Source organism: Gambusia affinis, linkage group LG07 (assembly GCF_019740435.1).
Source record: "Gambusia affinis linkage group LG07, SWU_Gaff_1.0, whole genome shotgun sequence".
Taxonomy (NCBI): domain Eukaryota; kingdom Metazoa; phylum Chordata; class Actinopteri; order Cyprinodontiformes; family Poeciliidae; genus Gambusia; species Gambusia affinis.
In genome coordinates, this window is record NC_057874.1 from 15,800,587 (window position 1) to 15,817,826 (window position 17,240).

General features: G+C 39.3%; 1 protein-coding gene across 1 annotated transcript in view; it reads right to left on the reverse strand.

Annotated features, from left to right (window-relative positions):
* Positions 1-563: 563 nt before the first annotated feature.
* The window catches only part of LOC122833777 (uncharacterized protein KIAA1755-like), a 34,850-nt gene continuing 18,173 nt past the window's right edge, over positions 564-17,240 (reverse strand). The window contains exons 4-24 of the mRNA XM_044121645.1: positions 15,622-15,795; positions 15,203-15,326; positions 13,918-14,011; positions 13,533-13,619; positions 13,306-13,422; positions 11,609-11,707; positions 11,379-11,527; positions 10,627-10,765; positions 10,325-10,447; positions 9,134-9,331; positions 8,093-9,033; positions 6,140-6,389; positions 5,630-5,719; positions 4,972-5,196; positions 4,169-4,339; positions 3,556-3,733; positions 2,628-2,744; positions 2,267-2,521; positions 1,794-2,068; positions 1,608-1,656; positions 564-1,086 (exon numbers count right to left, since the gene is read on the reverse strand). Coding sequence (XP_043977580.1) covers positions 1,633-1,656; positions 1,794-2,068; positions 2,267-2,521; positions 2,628-2,744; positions 3,556-3,733; positions 4,169-4,339; positions 4,972-5,196; positions 5,630-5,719; positions 6,140-6,389; positions 8,093-9,033; positions 9,134-9,331; positions 10,325-10,447; positions 10,627-10,765; positions 11,379-11,527; positions 11,609-11,707; positions 13,306-13,422; positions 13,533-13,619; positions 13,918-14,011; positions 15,203-15,326; positions 15,622-15,795 — 3,830 coding nt within the window. The 3' untranslated portion in view covers positions 564-1,086; positions 1,608-1,632. The remainder of the gene's footprint in view (positions 1,087-1,607; positions 1,657-1,793; positions 2,069-2,266; positions 2,522-2,627; positions 2,745-3,555; positions 3,734-4,168; positions 4,340-4,971; positions 5,197-5,629; positions 5,720-6,139; positions 6,390-8,092; positions 9,034-9,133; positions 9,332-10,324; positions 10,448-10,626; positions 10,766-11,378; positions 11,528-11,608; positions 11,708-13,305; positions 13,423-13,532; positions 13,620-13,917; positions 14,012-15,202; positions 15,327-15,621; positions 15,796-17,240) is intronic.

The following is a 17,240-nucleotide window of genomic DNA, read 5'->3' on the forward strand; positions in this document are numbered from 1 at the left end:
TTGTAATCAGACTGGATCTATAGATTCAAGAAGTCACAAAAATACAACTTGTGTGTTGACATGTAATAGGCTAGAAGAAGTCAAAAACAAACGTCCTGATTTAAAGAACAAATAAAGAGATAATAAACAGTCACAATTATTTTTATTACAAAACACTGAAATGCAAACACAAAAAAACTTTGTGGGAATATTTCTTGTGATATAAAACGCCAACACGTTATGCACTACCTACTAGTAATGCAGTTTAAATGGGCTGAAAATGAAAAGAAATACTTTAAAAATAAAAGCAATTTTATATCAAACGTTAAACTCCAAGTTATTAAATTTAGGCCAACAGAATTATTACATAAACCAAACTTTTTTAAGACATGTTTTCAAGCCACTGTGCAATTAACTGTAGCACTGCAATATGTCAACCTGACTATATTCATTTTATGATCTACATCTAAAAATATCTGATTAGAAATCACATGGCTTTATTTTATATAAAGTCATACAGTATGCATTCCAAAATTAAATTTATCTCAGATCAATTAAGATATATTTCTAAGTGATTGCTTTAGTGGTGATATAAAAAAAAAAAAAAAAAAAATATTTACAAACTTGTAACAGAATATAGAAACAACTGGAAACGATGGTATGCTCCACATGCAATCAGCTGTCAACTGGAATATCTTCTGAAGTCGAACTTCCAACTCAAATATTTGAGGTTACTCACTAACCCAAGCTCAAAATGCAAAATAATTGGTACTGCCACTTTATAAAGCATAACAGTGGCAGTAGTAAATAAATCGCGTCCAATGTTTTGCGTCTCGTTAAATCAGTTGGATATATAATAGTGTCCAACATCTATTTGTGAAAGCATTCCTTTAGTGCTTGAATGCATAAAACACAAAGAAGTACTTACTTGTCATCTGTAATAGTAATAGTGGTTAACCTGATCACTGAGTACAATAATTAACAGTTCCCACTGGTTTTTCTGTTTTGTAATGAGGTGTAAAGTCCTTCCTGGGTCCGACTTCCAAGGCGAAAACAACTTTACTCAGGGCCGAAGACCTTCAGTGAGCCTTTATTTGTTTTTCACCTCTGGAGAAAAATGAAACACAAAAAATAAAACCAACAAATTATTTATTCATGTAAAATAAAATCAAAGTGCAAATAATAGTTTAATTCCTGTCATCTACGTTGCAGTGGCACAATTTGATCTCCAGAGAATGATTTTTTTGGGAAGAGTCAAAGGATTCAGCGTCACCACTGATAAAGATTTGCTCGTGTCTGGATCATCAATAGAAGCCAAATCCAGCTGGCTGACAGCTCTCTGTGCTGCCATTTGATCACTTTAGCTACAAATTAATTGACCTCTTGGATCAGCGGATCCTTACAGAATTAAAGTAGTGTAAATGTGACAGCGATGTCAAAGCAAAAGTAAGACAATGCATGTTTTACATCCATCAGAATATACATAAACTACACAAAAGCAGAGGTACAATCACTTACTTTCCTCTCCTTTAGAACAAAGTAGCATTTTGTTTAATACACCAACACACTTTTCAAGACAGAGGACAGTGTGACAGCAGTTTCAAGTGTCATTTCTACGCTATACTTACTTTATACTGTACTGCATCTCACAGATCAAACCTCTGTAGACTTTCCAGCCTGAAAGATTCATAATTCAATTTTAATTACACCATCTTATAAACTGTGTATTTAATAATATAGACACTGCAGGCCAATAGATTTTATTGGATTACTTTAAACCATCTGCAGAGTAAATTAAAGGCCATGCATCACACCTTGCTGTCAGGCAGCTCCTCGGTCTGATGCTGCTGCTTGAGTTTCATTGTGGGCGCTGCTGGTGACGGGCTGCTCACTGCAGATTCTTGAAGAGTGTTTGGGCTTTGGGGAACGGACGGAGCTTCAGTGGAACGAGCCGGTCCGACTTCTTTCAAGGTGATGATCGAGGCGCAGACAGAAGAGCTGTCCTCCATCTCTCCCGCAGCGGAGCGGCAGCTGTGATTGCAACTGCTGAAACCGCTCACGCTCTCTCCCGACGACTCGGAGCTGTCCACTGGAGGACGGAGAAACATGTGGACGAGTTTACCAACTGCACGGCTTTACTTTGGTGTTAGCAAAACCGTCAACCTTGACAGGAACAAGTTTTGCACAGGAAAATTCATGCCTTTGAATTGGAAGTAATAACCCGGATCTTAGATTGCTAATGTTGTAAAGGAAATGTGAATCCTGCCGTCTTCAAATTTTCACTCACACAGTAAGTTCTGATTCCCACTCTCTCGGTCCATTTCATCCTCTTCTAGAGATCCAGGTGGCGGTACGTATCCCACAAGCCCCCCTGAGACCACCCTTCGCTTTGGACCGACAACAAACCCAATAGGGGGCATGGAACCGCGTCCAGAGGAAGAGGAGGAAGAAGAACTGCTGCCTGAATCAACAGATTTTGGTCGTCCCTCCAGAAGCCCACCCTGTGAGCCGCACGACCCCAACGAGGACAGCACTTTGTTTTCTGCAGGGACAGTGGAAATGATGTTTTCAACGGCGGAAGGATGACCAAACGTTATAAACCTGATTATGATTACAAAAAAGTCCCAGCATTTGCACCAAATACTCACCTCTTCCCATCAGAACATAGTTTATCGCTCTGTCACTGATAGCCGCTTCGCTGGGCTGGATGTCCATGAAGGGCTTGTTTCCAATACCCAGGAAAACTCTCTCCTGCATACGGACCTCTGAACAGAGAAGACAAATGTCAGCTGGCAAAGATTTAAAACTGACAATGAAGCGTAACTTTATCATATGAAAACTGCAATTGTAAAACCGCTGAAATAAACGTACATTGACTTGCAGAACTCTGATCTCATTAAAACAAAAATCTAAAAACACAAACTGTTTGACATGCAAAATCATTTATGTCCCTAACAATTCCTTAAAACTGACATAGATGAGATCTTTTTTACTTGTGATTTAGTAAAATCCTCATCGGTATTTCTAGGAACTTGTAATCAGAAGTTTCTGGGGTTTTTTGTTGTTGTTCTGTGATAGAAAAGTGACTTATCCAGGGTGTTCCCCAACTCTTGCCCAACTCTGGCCACTAAGCTGGATAAGCAGCTGCATTTATCTTTTCACATCAAGAGCAGAATGGCAAAATCTTCAAACCTCACCGTTAGTGACCTGCAGCTCTCAGCGTCAGTCCCCAGACAGATTGTACAATGGGAAATGGTCAAAAACCCCCGTTTCTGTTTTCTGCAGCCTTATGAAATGTTGTTTAGAACGACTAAATGTCCGTTCTGCCAACTCCATTGGCACAAAGCATTGAAGAAACGTGGCAATAAATGTGCCACAGGTTTGTTAGTTTCAAACAACAGATTCATAAAACTGGATCTCTCAACACTTGCTGGAGGTTTCATACTAAAGATTGATTTGTTTCCGAGGTTTTTTTATAGATATATATTTATCAGGAGTTTCAATACATGTAACAAATACTACAGCTCTTACTAAATGAATTTCCCTTTGCAATTCAAAGTGCGTTTATATTTGTACCCCTGTTGTGTATGGCCTGCTCCCACAAGATCCGCTCCAGGTCTTTGGTCCAGGCCTCCTTCACGTCCCGGCTTTCGGCTTGCAGTGTGTATGTGTCTTGGCTTTTCCTCTTTCGGAACCAGATCTCAAAACACAAGCCGCTGTCACCGCTGTTCTGTGTCATGCCGATATCAGACGTCTGAATACAACAGAAGGACAACATGATTTCTTAAAGCTGGTGCTTCAAATGCAGCGAAGCCGTTGCAGGAGCAGGAGGAAACGCCAAACATGCGTAAAATGTTAGATGTAAGTTGTGTTTATCTTTATGTAGAAAGGAAAAGACAGAAAAAAACAAAAAACAATGCACTTTTCTGTAAGTGTGAAGTACAATCAGTTTTATGTTTATTTTTGTGGTTTTAAGTTTATGCAGAAATCTTTGAGGGGTCATTGTCATTAAGATAAAATAAAAAAGGACAGTTGTTGAAGATGCATCTGATCAGCTTAGTCATTTTTATCCGTTACATAAATGCTCCTTGTCAGCATGTTAGGAAGTGTTACTAAATCTTGGACAAGGAAATGTTTTTCTTTCTGCAGGGTTATGTTTGTGAATGGACATGCTGAACTAAATGGTTACCTTGAAGGACTGTTTGTAGACGTATGTGTCATTTCCCACATCCGTCTTTCTGGTCTTGCTGAAGAGAACGAGGTCTTGAAAGAGGAAAATGTGACGGAGACATTTCTTCTTCCTGAAAGTTACCATGAACTCATCCTGGCGTATCAACTGGCCTTGTTCTTTCAGATTGACCTGTGCATACACAAGAGGAAGTGTGGTTATTAAAAGAGGAAACAGTTTTTCAAAGGACGTTTCATTTTGTTTGCTATACAGTCTCTGTTGGTATAGCACCGATTGCTCCTGAAAGGTTCAAATGGACAGAGGTCAGCATAAAAAAAACAGAGGTTTCCTATTATCTCTAACAGAGAGCATCTGTTTGCCATTGAAGAAATAACTGCATTCCTGTAGATTCAGCTCCATTCCTGCTGCTGTTGCTTACCAGATAATGGAGCGTCATCGTACACCACACAGCAAAGTTCAGGGAAAAGTTCAGGAGAGATTGATGATCTGTCATTGTTTCTAACTCACCTCCCTCCCATACATGTCAGGATTACTAGCCTCACCAAACCAATGAAAGATGAATTTTCACATTAACAATAAAGTTGCCTTCTTGCATCTTAGAGTCCATTGTTACTGCCAATTCATCACTAAGTCCAGTAAAATTGCCTAACACCACATGGGACGGATTCGTGTCTGGACTTCTCCATCATGTGTTTGTTGCGGTATTCACTGATTTTAAAAGTACGAAAAGAAAATACTAAACTTTAATCTTGCTTGATATTGCTTTGATAGTAAATTAAAACAACTACTGCGTCCCCGCTTACATCACATTGGCGGATTGCGTCCATGGCCAGCAGATTGTTGCCGTGACGAAGCTGGAAGTGGATGACTTCCAGAGCTGCCTTGATCTCGGCGACCTCTTTCGTTTGCTCCGGTCCACACTCCCTCATCACGTCCTGCAGCAGCAAGCTGTACTTACTGATGCGCTGCACAGGCTTCAGCAAGTAGGACCATAAGTCCATTTTATCCCCCAGTTTTAGCTGCTTTTGCTGAATGACGCAACAGAAACAAAGCAGCACTGTGGTTAAGAGTGCAGATGTGGTATGAAACGGTGAATGAAGGTTGTTGGGTTGAATTTACTGGCAAACGAATTATACATACATAATTTTAAGTGGGCTAAAATTCAGTCCATCAGTCGGTGTAAAGCCATAAAGTAAACTTATGAAGTTAACAATAAAATACTGACAGATTAGTATTTTGAAAAACTTGGTGTAATTTTCCTTCAACTTCAAAGTCATGCACCACTTTTGTTTTGGATTATTTTAGAAAACACCAATAAGATCCAGGAGGTGACAAAATATAAACCAGGCTAAGGGGTAAAATAACTTTCATGGAGCACGACATCCAGTGAAATATCAGGTGGTTCTCCCTGCTACAGAAAACAACTAAATTATTTTTGGGACCAAAAAAAGGGGTTCTCACCTTGAAAAACCTTTTTCCATGATTGGAAAGAAGAGCGTCAGACTGAGGTTTGTTTTTGCTGTAAAGGGCATAAAGAGCAAAACTCTCTCTCTGAAAGAAAGGAACAAATAAACACCATCAATCATCATCACCTTTCAAACTACTTATGTCAGAATGTAAAACGCAAAGCGTAAAGGTCAGAACAATTTGTCGCATTTCTATTAGTCAAACACCCCTCCTGTTTAGAAAATGAATCGTTTGAATTGTTAAAAAGAAAGACAGACATTTTTGGGAGCAGCAGACATATTCTCAGTCATCAGCTATGAAACATCTGGAATGGTTTTCACTGGAACTGATTACAGTGAATTATCCAAATTTACGGTCAGAACTGAAAATTGTGACCCTACACTGAATAAAATCTGCCAAATTACAGTTGGCTCACACAAAATCTTGATTAGGGAGGCAATAAATGGAATTTCAGCTGCACACAGTGCAAGAGAAAAGAATTCAGGAAGCAATGCAGGAGCTCACATGGCGCAAAAAGCAGCGCCCGACTCTGAACGGTTCCTTCACGCAGCTCTCCAATTCATCCGAGAAATAGTGATGGTGAAAGTCGTGGAGCTTTTCCAAATTCCCGAAAATGCTGCCCCTCTGGCCCCGGAGGTCCTGAGGGACGTCTGCTCTCTCCAGCTCGGGAAAGTAGTGTTCTCTGACGTAACCCAGAGCTTTGACGTACTCCCGCTCTGTGGACAGGAGCTCCTCCAAGATCTTCTGGACTTTCCTGTTCCAAAAGTAGGAAATGAAAAATGCAAATTTACTGCTTTTATAAAATTGCGCTTTTCATTAGCTATGCATGTCACATAATTTCCTTCTTGAGCCATGTGAATATTTCTCTTACATCTGCGGCTGAAACCATACATTGGCACAGAAAAGACACAACAGTTTTTTGATTTGACTGTTCCTGTTTTAGATCAATTAGGATAAACTAAATATTTTTTACTTCCTAAATGCCAGAATAATTAGCCTTTTTAGTTGTTTTTTTTTGTTTTATTATAGTTTTTTTTTTTACTCTTTCCAAACTAAGAGATTTAAATATTTTTCAGAGCATTTTGTAGAGCTGCTTTTTGCACTGGCCCTTCCAAACGACTGGCTTAATTGTCCTTGGGCCACTTTGTAAATGATTTGATCAGTTGCTTAGGGACATTGTCCAGTTGACAAACTATGTGCACCCAAACATTAACTTCATGGCTGATGTTGCTTCAACATTTCCACACAACATTCACTCATCATGATGCAATCTAATTTCAAAAGGAAAAAGGAACATCACCAATCCCTCTTGCAGCAAAACACCCAAAAAACATGACGCTGCCACCCAGAGTGGAAAGAATACAAAACATTAATACCACTCGTCAATATTTTTCATTTAATCTCATTCTGAGTCACTATATTTTTTTGTGGATGCAATGTTACAATATCCATTGTACGCACAATAGATACAATAGTATAATTGCAACACTGTAAGTTAGCAATTTACAAAGTTGCTAACATTGTCAGCAACGTTGTAGGTTGCTGACAATGTTACTTGTCTTACCGGGCGCGTTGCAGTAACCATATTGTACAGTTGAGATGATATTCTGGTTTGAAAGTTTCCTTCTTTTACACCCAAATCTGACAACAGTTATTATTGTCACATAGGGGAGGATAGAGCACATCACCAAATTCTAAAGTCCCCTGTATTTCAGAGAATAAACTTTAAAACACTGCTAGTTTATGAAACACTAAACGGTTTGATGTGTAATGATGACACTTGGAAAAATGTAATGTTTCAGCTGTTGATTCTTGTGTGTTTATGATGTAAAGCACTTTGAACTGCCTTGCTGATGAAATGTGCTGTACAAATACAATTTTATTGATTGCTTGATTGATTATGGTCAAAGTTTCATCCATTTCTGTTTCCAGAGACCAAAGGACATAACTCCAAGTCTTTGATTCGTTTGAACAGCTTATAAACGTAACATCTTCTAGCACCTGAAAATTGTACCCAGGAATAAACCAGACTTCTGCTTGAGGTGTTGCCTCAAAATAAATGAGTCAGGTGTTGTCCTTTAACCAATCAGACGTTCAGAAAAATCCATCATTAACCGCTGGATTTTCCCAAAACATCTAAACATCCAGTAATGTTAGTCCAACAACTTTGTCAGAAAGCACAAAACACTGAATGTGTCACTTATTTGAAATTAAATGAGAACATTCAATCTCAACTCTAAAGTGGAAAATTATGATTTTATGGAAATAAATGCTTGAAAGCAGCTTGTATGTGATTATATCTAATGTGTTTCATTTAGTGGATTACGTTACTGAAATAAATAACCTTTTAAATGATTTTCTAATGCACTGAATACGAGTGTATGTGACCGCATTTGCTGTTTTCCATGTACTATCCTCCAGTATCCTTTAGAAACTGAAGAAGGGAGGAATACTTACAAAAGGTTGCTTTCTGTTGGAGTGAGTAATGTCTCTGAAGCCCTTAAATCCTCCGGACTCCGGGTGGAGATAGTACCGTCCTTTCCCTCCCCTTGTTTATCGTCTCTTTTCGACTCACAGCTCAGGTTGTCTGGCTGCACACCCACTTGATGGAAAGTCTGCAGCTTTTGGGTGGGCTGCAGATTTTGGTCCAGGGAGTGTTTCCTGTTGTGGCAGTGTTTGTGACTTAGAGGCGAAAAGCCAGAGATACTCATCTCATACGAGCCCTCACTTAGAGACCGACCTAGAGTCTGATGGACAGGAAAATCCTTTCTTTCTGCAGGACCTACACTGTTCAGATCTGCAGTGCTGTGGTGCTCTTTTGACTTGCATTGGCTCGCTGTATGAAAATCCCCAGTTTGTGACAAAGCAGAAGTGTTCTTTGAGTTTTTGCATTGTGCTTCAAGTAAATCTTTCTTAATGCTCAGGTCAGATTCACAGTTGTGCTTTGAGAATGTCGCAGAGATGGTTTCTCCTCGACATTTTGCAGTGCTAACGACTTCCACATGAGAGCTCTGCTGCGGGATCCGTGCGTTCCGAGCCTCTCCCGGCTCATTCCTTTTCCCCTCCCTCTCCTTTTCTTCGTGCTCCCCCAGAGGGTTTGCAGCTGTGGTCTGCTGGGTCGGGTTCTTTTCTACGCCTTTGTGCTTCTCCTGCATCTCTTCAAGACGCTGCTTGACTTCCTGGCTCTGGACCCAGGCTGCATTCCATGTTCTCAGCATCCCTGAGGCCTCTGCTCCCATGGCAGAGGCCTTAGCCCTCAGAGCCTGGAAGTGTGGGGCGGAAAATTCACCAGCTAATCTCTCTTTTTGCATTTGAAGTGTGTTTAGGGTCTGAGATGAGCAACGTCCTTCTTCTACTTGTTCCAAAAGGCTATGGCATTCTTTAGCCCAGTCTGTTGCCTGTAAATATAAAACAAAATGGGTGAAGTTTTGGAGAGGCCCAGTGAGAAGAAATATACAAAGAAAGGTGAAACTACTGAAGAGTTATAAAGCTACAAACCTGCTTACAAAATCTGTACAAATGCACGACTGACATTAAATCTTTGTGTCTTTGTTCTGCTCGCAACACGAAGTCTTCTACGTTCGATTTAAAAGTGCCGACCAGAGTCCGAAAAATCTCAGCAGCAGGACTTGAGTTAATGGTGCCAATGATCTCCTCCGCCTCCTTGATGAGTATCAAGGCATACTGTTGTTTATCCTGTGACAAATTACATAGTATCAAGTGTAGAAAATGTATTCATTTTCCTATAGAATTTTCATATTTTTCACCTAGCAACCACAAACCTCAGTGTATTCTTTTAGGATTTTTATAACACAAACAATGCAGCACGTAACTTCAAAGTTTAGCCAAAAGGATATATGATTTTGAATGACTTATTTTGTTGTATTAAAACTTACAAGGAACATCCCCCTGAACATATACTAAAATCTGAAAGTGTGCTTTTTTTTCAGCCTCTCTAGTGTGTGATAACCGGTGATTCCAGCATCATCCTCTGGGGATGTTTTTCCTTCTACTGGAGAGAAAAACAATCACTGGAAGAAGTTCCACTTCCAGTTTGCCACAAGCCATGTTGCAGTAGTAGATGGATGCAACTAAATGCAGAGAAATTTGGCAAAAAAAAAGAAAAAGAAAAAAAGAAACCCAATTAAGGCCAAAAAAAGACTTGAAAAGGGGAGAGATCCACCTTCCAGCTGAATAATGACCCTAAGCATACCACCAGAGCTACAAATCACATCCATGTGTTAGAATAAAGCAGACAAGAACTAAATAATGTGCTGCCCAATGAATTCCAACCCCCTCTCCAGGCTAAGGCACTTTTTCTACATCTGCAAAACTGCTAGAGACAAACGTTTTACTGACCTAACAGCAGCACGACGTGGATGTGAATACCAATTCAAGCTTTCAAACAGTGGTTGTCACATTTTGATTTGGAAAAAAAATGGAAAACCTCAATTGATTTCTTTACACCTCTCATTTATGCACTCTTCTACTCATGTCTGTCACATAACATTTCAATAAAATACACTGAAGTTTGTGGGTGTAATGCAACAAAATGTAAAAACGGTAGTAGGGGGTGTGAATACTTTTACCATGCCCTTCAATTAATTCTTGTGCTTTAAAGAGAAAAATGCAACTAAAGGCCATTCAAGATTGTAAGTGAACAGCGTTTTTCTTGGTGTGTTAGTGTACCTTGGATTTAGTGAGAAACAGATTAAAGTCTTCCAAGGAATTTTCCCTGCCCAGCAGTGTGTCATCTGTTGAGTAAGAGTTTTTCAGAATCTGCTCCCCCTCTGTACTGAACCACAAGCCCTCCTGGAAGAAATAAAGCAGGAGTTAGAGAAGGTGTAAGACTGCTAAAACATATGGTGTATGAAAGAAATAGTTCTGTGTGAGCTTCATGTCTGGAAATTTTCACTGTGGTTGAATATGAACTGTAGTAGATTTTTAGAAGCAAAATTCAAAATTCAAAAAAAAAAAAAAAATGGAGTTACCGAGATGATTTTAGCCTCCATGTCTCTGTGCCTGAGCAGGTTCTCCAGGTGTTGCAGCGACTCATTTGATTTCATCACCAACATGTGGAGCTTCTCCTCCACTTGGTTGTAAAGACTTGTTGCCAACTCCAAAGCATCTCTGAACAGAAATTGAAACACACCTGACTATGAAGTTGATAAAAATGCACGTTGTTAAAAGTAGGATTCTTTACACCGTGTCTGAGCTAAATTAATGAAATACTTGAGATTAGTTTTTTCGGCTTCCTGTCTATTCACAACATTTGGAGCATTAGCAAAATGAAACTTTTGATTGGAAATCAATGTATCTTTTAAGCTTTAGGCAGGAACAACAAAGCTTTAAAATCAGTACAGTGATGCCCTTTAAACTGTTGTAAAATAGAAAATTCGATATCCAAATATTCCCTCAGAGATGAATGCATATAGTCAGCATTTGTACTTCCACTATTTCCTCAGAACTCTGAGTGTGTAGAAACAGGCCTTGACATTTAGCAGCTTCTCCTTTGTTTGTCTTTGCCCATGTTGAGTAATTTGAACGCCAGCTCTCGAATTAATCATTCAATAAAAAAGTAAGATTTTGGTCAGATATAGGAAATTTTACTAACAAGACTGCATGCACACAAGTTCGAATAGTTTAATTGAGAAAAATCTGTAGCTATGTCTTTTGAGCTTCCTTTGTTGCAGAATATAGATTTAAAAGTGCCACACAAAAAGTCAAAAGTTCACTCGTGTACCTATAGTCCTCAGACTGCAGAAATCTGAATTCCTCTTTCTTCATCCTCGCTAGTAACGTCCCTCCTTCCTTTTGCAGAGTCACCAGTCTGTCGTCTTCCAGAACCTCCTTCATTAGAACTCTTTGCTCCTGTATGCTCTCTTGAACTTCCTGCAGTAACCACAAAACTGGGGGTCAAGATGTGAGACCAATGGAAAAACTGACATCTGTTACACTGTGAACCTGTCCGACCTCAGCAGAGTCCATTGGTTTCCTTCTGTCCACTCTCTTGATGGCCTTTTGCAACAAGCTGTTGGCCCCTCGCAGGTTTGCCATGAAAGGTACATGCTTCTGCAATCGTATAAAATCCAATAATAAGCAAGTTCTGTTCATCACCCAAAGTTTACGGCGTGTCATGGAGGAGATCTCAAACATATTGTTTAGGTACAGACCGAACAGACTGAATATTATTACTAAGAGTTACTGTAAATACACACAGCTCTTGGTTCTTAAATATTCCACACAGAGAACCTCTCTGTGTCAAGAACAGGAACAGGAGCTAAAGATTTTCATCCTGATTGTGAAGCAAACAATTCTGCAACAACTTTGTGATTCTATCATGTCCATTTGCACCAATATCTCTACATAGAGAAGATGATGAATAATTCCTTGTTACCTTGTTGAATCTAAGGCCCCAACCCCGTGTCATACCCAAAGTGACTGGTGAGTGTAAATACAAAGTCGCAGGTCTCTCTTGTATACGACAAAACCACAGAAATGTGATCCATAAATGATGTCAAAGAAATTTGGAGGCAGAAAAAAATGTGCACTCATATGTGAAATTTGCAACCACAGAAAATATTCACACAAATATCGTCTGAAGTTACATCCAAAACTTCACTCAGTCATCTGAAATAATAATTATGAGTTTGTTTTTCTCTAGGCTTTAATACTAATTTGATGCCGTTGATAAAAATACATGCTTCGTGCCTTTGCACAGCTCTTCAGGCAAACTACTAGCTGTCAAATATTTAACACCATATCGTTATCTAGTTTCTACATCTCACGCTGCATCAAAGAACTTGCAGGGTAGGTGTCGATCTAAAACTGCCAGATCGACAGTTCTGGCAGAGTAAGACTTTATAAATTCCCTTCTGTTTAGATTTGCAATCTCATGCAAAGCGGGAAGCTGGAACATTCTTTGGTTCAAGTGAAGTAAAATAAATTGTCCAGATCGAAAATGCAAGCAGAACCTCGTAAATATGAGAGCACATTGACTTTTATGCTGCTACAAATGTTTATATGGCATGAGCTTTGTTTATGCAGAGTGATAATGTTGCATTTACTTCACAATTGATCACATCAAATTATGTGAAGCGCCTTATAAAAATATTTACACTGACTGAACCTTGCAGATTAAGGTTACAGGTCACATGACAACCAAAAGTGAGGCGATGCATTCCCACTATAAATAAAACTGCTCTAAGTTCTCAGAGAGATAAAAATATGCTTAAAAAAACAGAATCATGAAGACCAAAGGACAACTCAGACAGCACAGGGATGAAACTGTGGTAAAGTTTAAAATGGGATTCGAAAGACACCACATACACATTCTGAGATACAATAAAATGGTTTCGACCAAAGCCTGTGGCCCAGTCAAAGTTCAGACCTAAATTTAGCAGAAACTTTCAATTTAATTTAAGTGAGCTTGAGTTATTTTGTGAAGGCGAACAGGCTAACATTTTAGTTTCTTGAGCTAAAACATCAGAAAGTGAAAGGACATGATGCATCCTGTTTTCTATTACTATTACTCTTTTTATAAGATTAATAGCAAATAAATGTATCTAAATAATATCTGACCTTTGTTTTAGTGTGATCAAAAATTTCATCAGATGAACTGAGGTTGAGCAATCCTGAGTTTCGAAGGGAAATTTTGCAGCTGGTTATACCTGATGGAACTGCATCCAGTCCTTGTGATTGTAGGCAAACGTCCCTCCAAGGTCAGAGGTCAGCTGGGGAGCTTCCACTGTTTTGCTTAGGGCTCTCATCGAAGTAACAACATCCATCTATTTAAGAAAAAAAACGCACAAAGACTTTGAGGAAGTGTGATTCATCTTTCATCTAACTACAACTTTGAAAGAAACTGATGGATGCGAAAGTTGCTGCGATTTCTGACCTGCAGACCCGGCTGCTTCTCCGGCCGAGGACTGCTGTCCTTATCCATCAACATGATGATGCTGTGAACAGCGTGGAGAGCTTGCTCCTGGTACGGCATGCGAAAAGTCAAACACAAAATAAATGAGGAGAATATGATTTGCATTCACAGAGCATCACTGTATTTTTAAGATATTTAGACATGATATAATCTCTACATTAAACTATAGCACATACAAAGTATATGGCTTTATAGCACATGTAAACCGGGAGCAAACACCCTTAACCCTCAGATCCTGTATCTACAAGAAAATCAGGCAGGTGCTTTGGTAGAAAATGCCTTCCCAGAACTATGAATCTTATCAGACAGCTTCGTGAGCATGTGCATGCAGTTTTCATGTTTTAACCTGTGCCATCAGTAGAGCCTTGTAGAGGTGAAGCGGAGGCGGCTTCTTCCTGCCATTAATCACCAGAGTCATTCCCAGCTCTCGGACGTCCTTTCTATGAAAACATTGCATCAAGTTAGAGCACACCAGAGCTTGACACAGGATCCATTTTTGTGAATTCTCATTGCAGGCTTGAGCTACTCTAAACTTTTGCATTCCTTGTCTTATTTCCATCTGACATGAACCTGCTCACAAACAACTATAGGATCTCTCAATCCCATTCTAGAGATTATTAGTATTATTATTATTATTGGATTGGCAGTCCCTGCGAAAACTTACTTTCTGTTACCTGTTGTGGGCCTGATGATGTCACCTATTTCCGTGCTCATAAAATGCCCAACTGTCTGGTAGTTTGTGCACATTAGTTTAATGATAGCATGTGATTTTCCTGCAATGAATCTGAATCTTTTCTCCTCTCACCATGCTATGTGACTTATTCTACTTTGTGCAATCAGATATTTAGGACTCCGTTTAGCCAAGCGCTACAGCAGTGTTTCCCAATCCTGGTCCTCATTGTCCTGCATGTATTAGGTGTTCATCTGCTGCCACAGACTTGACTTAAAAGAATGTGTAGTTAACAAGTTTCTGTAAGATTTGACAGCATGCTGAGGAGGTATTCACATACCACTTATATGGGCTTCTTTTTGAGCAGGCAAACTATTGTGTGTGAGCTTACATGAGACAATGATGCTAATTCTGGCAAGACACTACATACCAGACTGCTGGCAGCTGGTCTAGCTGCAGCAGACTGCTGTGGCATGTCTCTTTGCTGCAGACACTGGACGGTCAAAATAGTAAGACAAAGAGCTTCTAAATCTTAAAAGTCAACATTAAACCAAGTATTAATAAGTGATGTTGTTAAAGTTCTTAATAATAGAGCATTCCCATTTGTGTGGAAACACTGGAAATGTTGGTCACTACTAGATGCTCTCATGTGTTGGATGACTAAACTTAAAAAATATATTGTACAGAAAAGGTTATAAACTAACAACAGGGCACTCTGTGTGGCTGGAATGTAATGCCTCCCTTTTGCAAAAAAAAAAACAAAACATGCAGGCAATATTTCTAAATATTTCTAAATGATGTTCTGCAGCCCTCTTGTGGTTAAATGTGTCACTGCATGCAGCTGCAAGCCAGTTTTTATTCCTCTCGGCTGAAAAATAGAGGACTTGAAGTCATCTTCCAATTAGCTGCCCACCATTTAGGAGCTAATAATTAAGGACAATGTGTGACTTGTCTGGTGTACCTCGGTATGGAGTGTAAGTACAGCAGCAATTCACAAATGCTTTCAGCTGACACAAGAGGGGACGTCCACTCCTTCCTGTCACCATGGACCTCGACCACGGCCCTGCCATTCCTGTCCCTGCTGCCTGCGAATATAGAACAAGAAAAATATTTATTTTTTTTCTTTAAATAAATGCACTTTTGTTTGTTTGTGTTGTTAAATGCACAATCAAATGGTTGTTAGCTTTGGGTTCTCGGTTTTTACAAAGAAGAATCTAGTGAATAATGTAAGAAAATCACCTTGTACTCTACAGTGTTCAAGATGTCTTGGTAGATTTAAAGATAACTTGTCTATTTTGTTTGACCATAAAAAATTTACCTTGGTTTCATGTTTTAGAAATAATCTTTACATTTTTTGAGAGACTTATCAGCACAAATTACCTGGTAAACAAATAATGCCCAATTCCAGCAGACTCCTGATCTTCCTCAAGCAGGATTGTTCTGTTTGTGAGCCCTGCTGACATCCAGATCCCGTTCCAGAAGGTTGTTTTTCCACCTTAATGCTGAAAGGTTTGGAGCCCAATCCATTCATGCTGGATGTGCTCGAATTTGAATCTGCAGAAAACACACAAAAAACCTGTTTGTTTTCAAAAGCAGGCAGTAATTTTGTAAAACAGAGAAGCAAGACAGAGTTCAGTGATGAAGTTGTATTCTTGACATCAGGTGTAGGTTTTGGTCAAACAGCCTAACTTGAGCATACCACTTTCCAACTCAATAATGTCTTTCTCCAAAAGGTACTCAGATTTTCCGTGTGTGCAACTGCAAATTTCAAAGATTGTGTGTATAGATTTTGGCTTTTGTGGTTCTTTCTTTGTGGTCAAGATGTTGTTGAACATCTTGACTAAGTTCCATCCATCTGAGGTCTGGAATAAATGACTAAAGATTGGACAAAGTTGTCTGTCCCAACAGAACAGTGATTCCAAATATATACCAAAACAAGAAAAGTCCTGCTAACATAATTTTCTTGATGGTCCTTACCCTCAACCAATTAAAAATCATGCTCTATATGTTTCGCTTCGTAGAAGGAAAGTGGACTCTACCATTTCTAGCTGCAACTTAGTCAAGGGCACTCAGGTAAGTATTATGGAGTTAGGGTTATGTGAATACTCAATGTATATTTCACACATGTATCATGTGTGATCAGTGGTGATTGGAGGACAGAAATGTAAACTTCCTGTTTCTAAGTTTCATTAAAGTGGGAAGCTTTATTTCTTAATTGCACATGGGAAAGAATGGTCCAAATGAATATTTAAAAAATCTAAATTTCCACCATATCTATGCTAATGTTGAGTGATCCTAAATTTGTATATATTCTTTCCACCAATCCTTCCATGTCAACAAGTATTTCTATTTGAGTTTAAACAAATTCAGCAAATAAATAAAAAAATTTCAAAGTCTTAGCCTGGCAACAAAGTGAGGCAGACATCTTAATTGACCTCCTCTCAACAAGGCCCCATCTGTAGTCCCCACTATTTTAATAGTCTATGACAAGCATGTCTCCAGTCAAGATCTCAGCTCGTCCCTCTGAGGGCATTCTTAGACATGAAAACAAGGGAGGAGAGCAGAGAAACTTCCTCCTTGCATGTCATTCTGTCTCCCTAAATTAGACAAATGCCCTGTATTTTTTTTTTCTTTCCACCCACTGGGTTCAGACCCTCTTTTACTGAGGTGCAGGTTGCTATTTCCGTTCCCTCCCCTGATAAGAGGAATGACGTGAATGAAACTATCCAGCCAATGATCTCAGACAGCACAGGGGAGATTCCCCGGAGGATGATTGTGCTGAAGTCTGATCTTTGACTTTTGAACTCTTGTTCTGAAGAGTCTTTATGAAGCGTAACCCTCAGAGGAGCCACATTCCCTCAAACACAACAAGGTCACGGTAGAGTTTCTTGCACTCGTTTTTTTTTTTCCTTTTTTTTGGCTTGAAAGTTGGGAGATTCTTTGAGCATTGAGAAACACTTCATTATGAATGACTGCTTGGGCATAATGTTAACAATGTG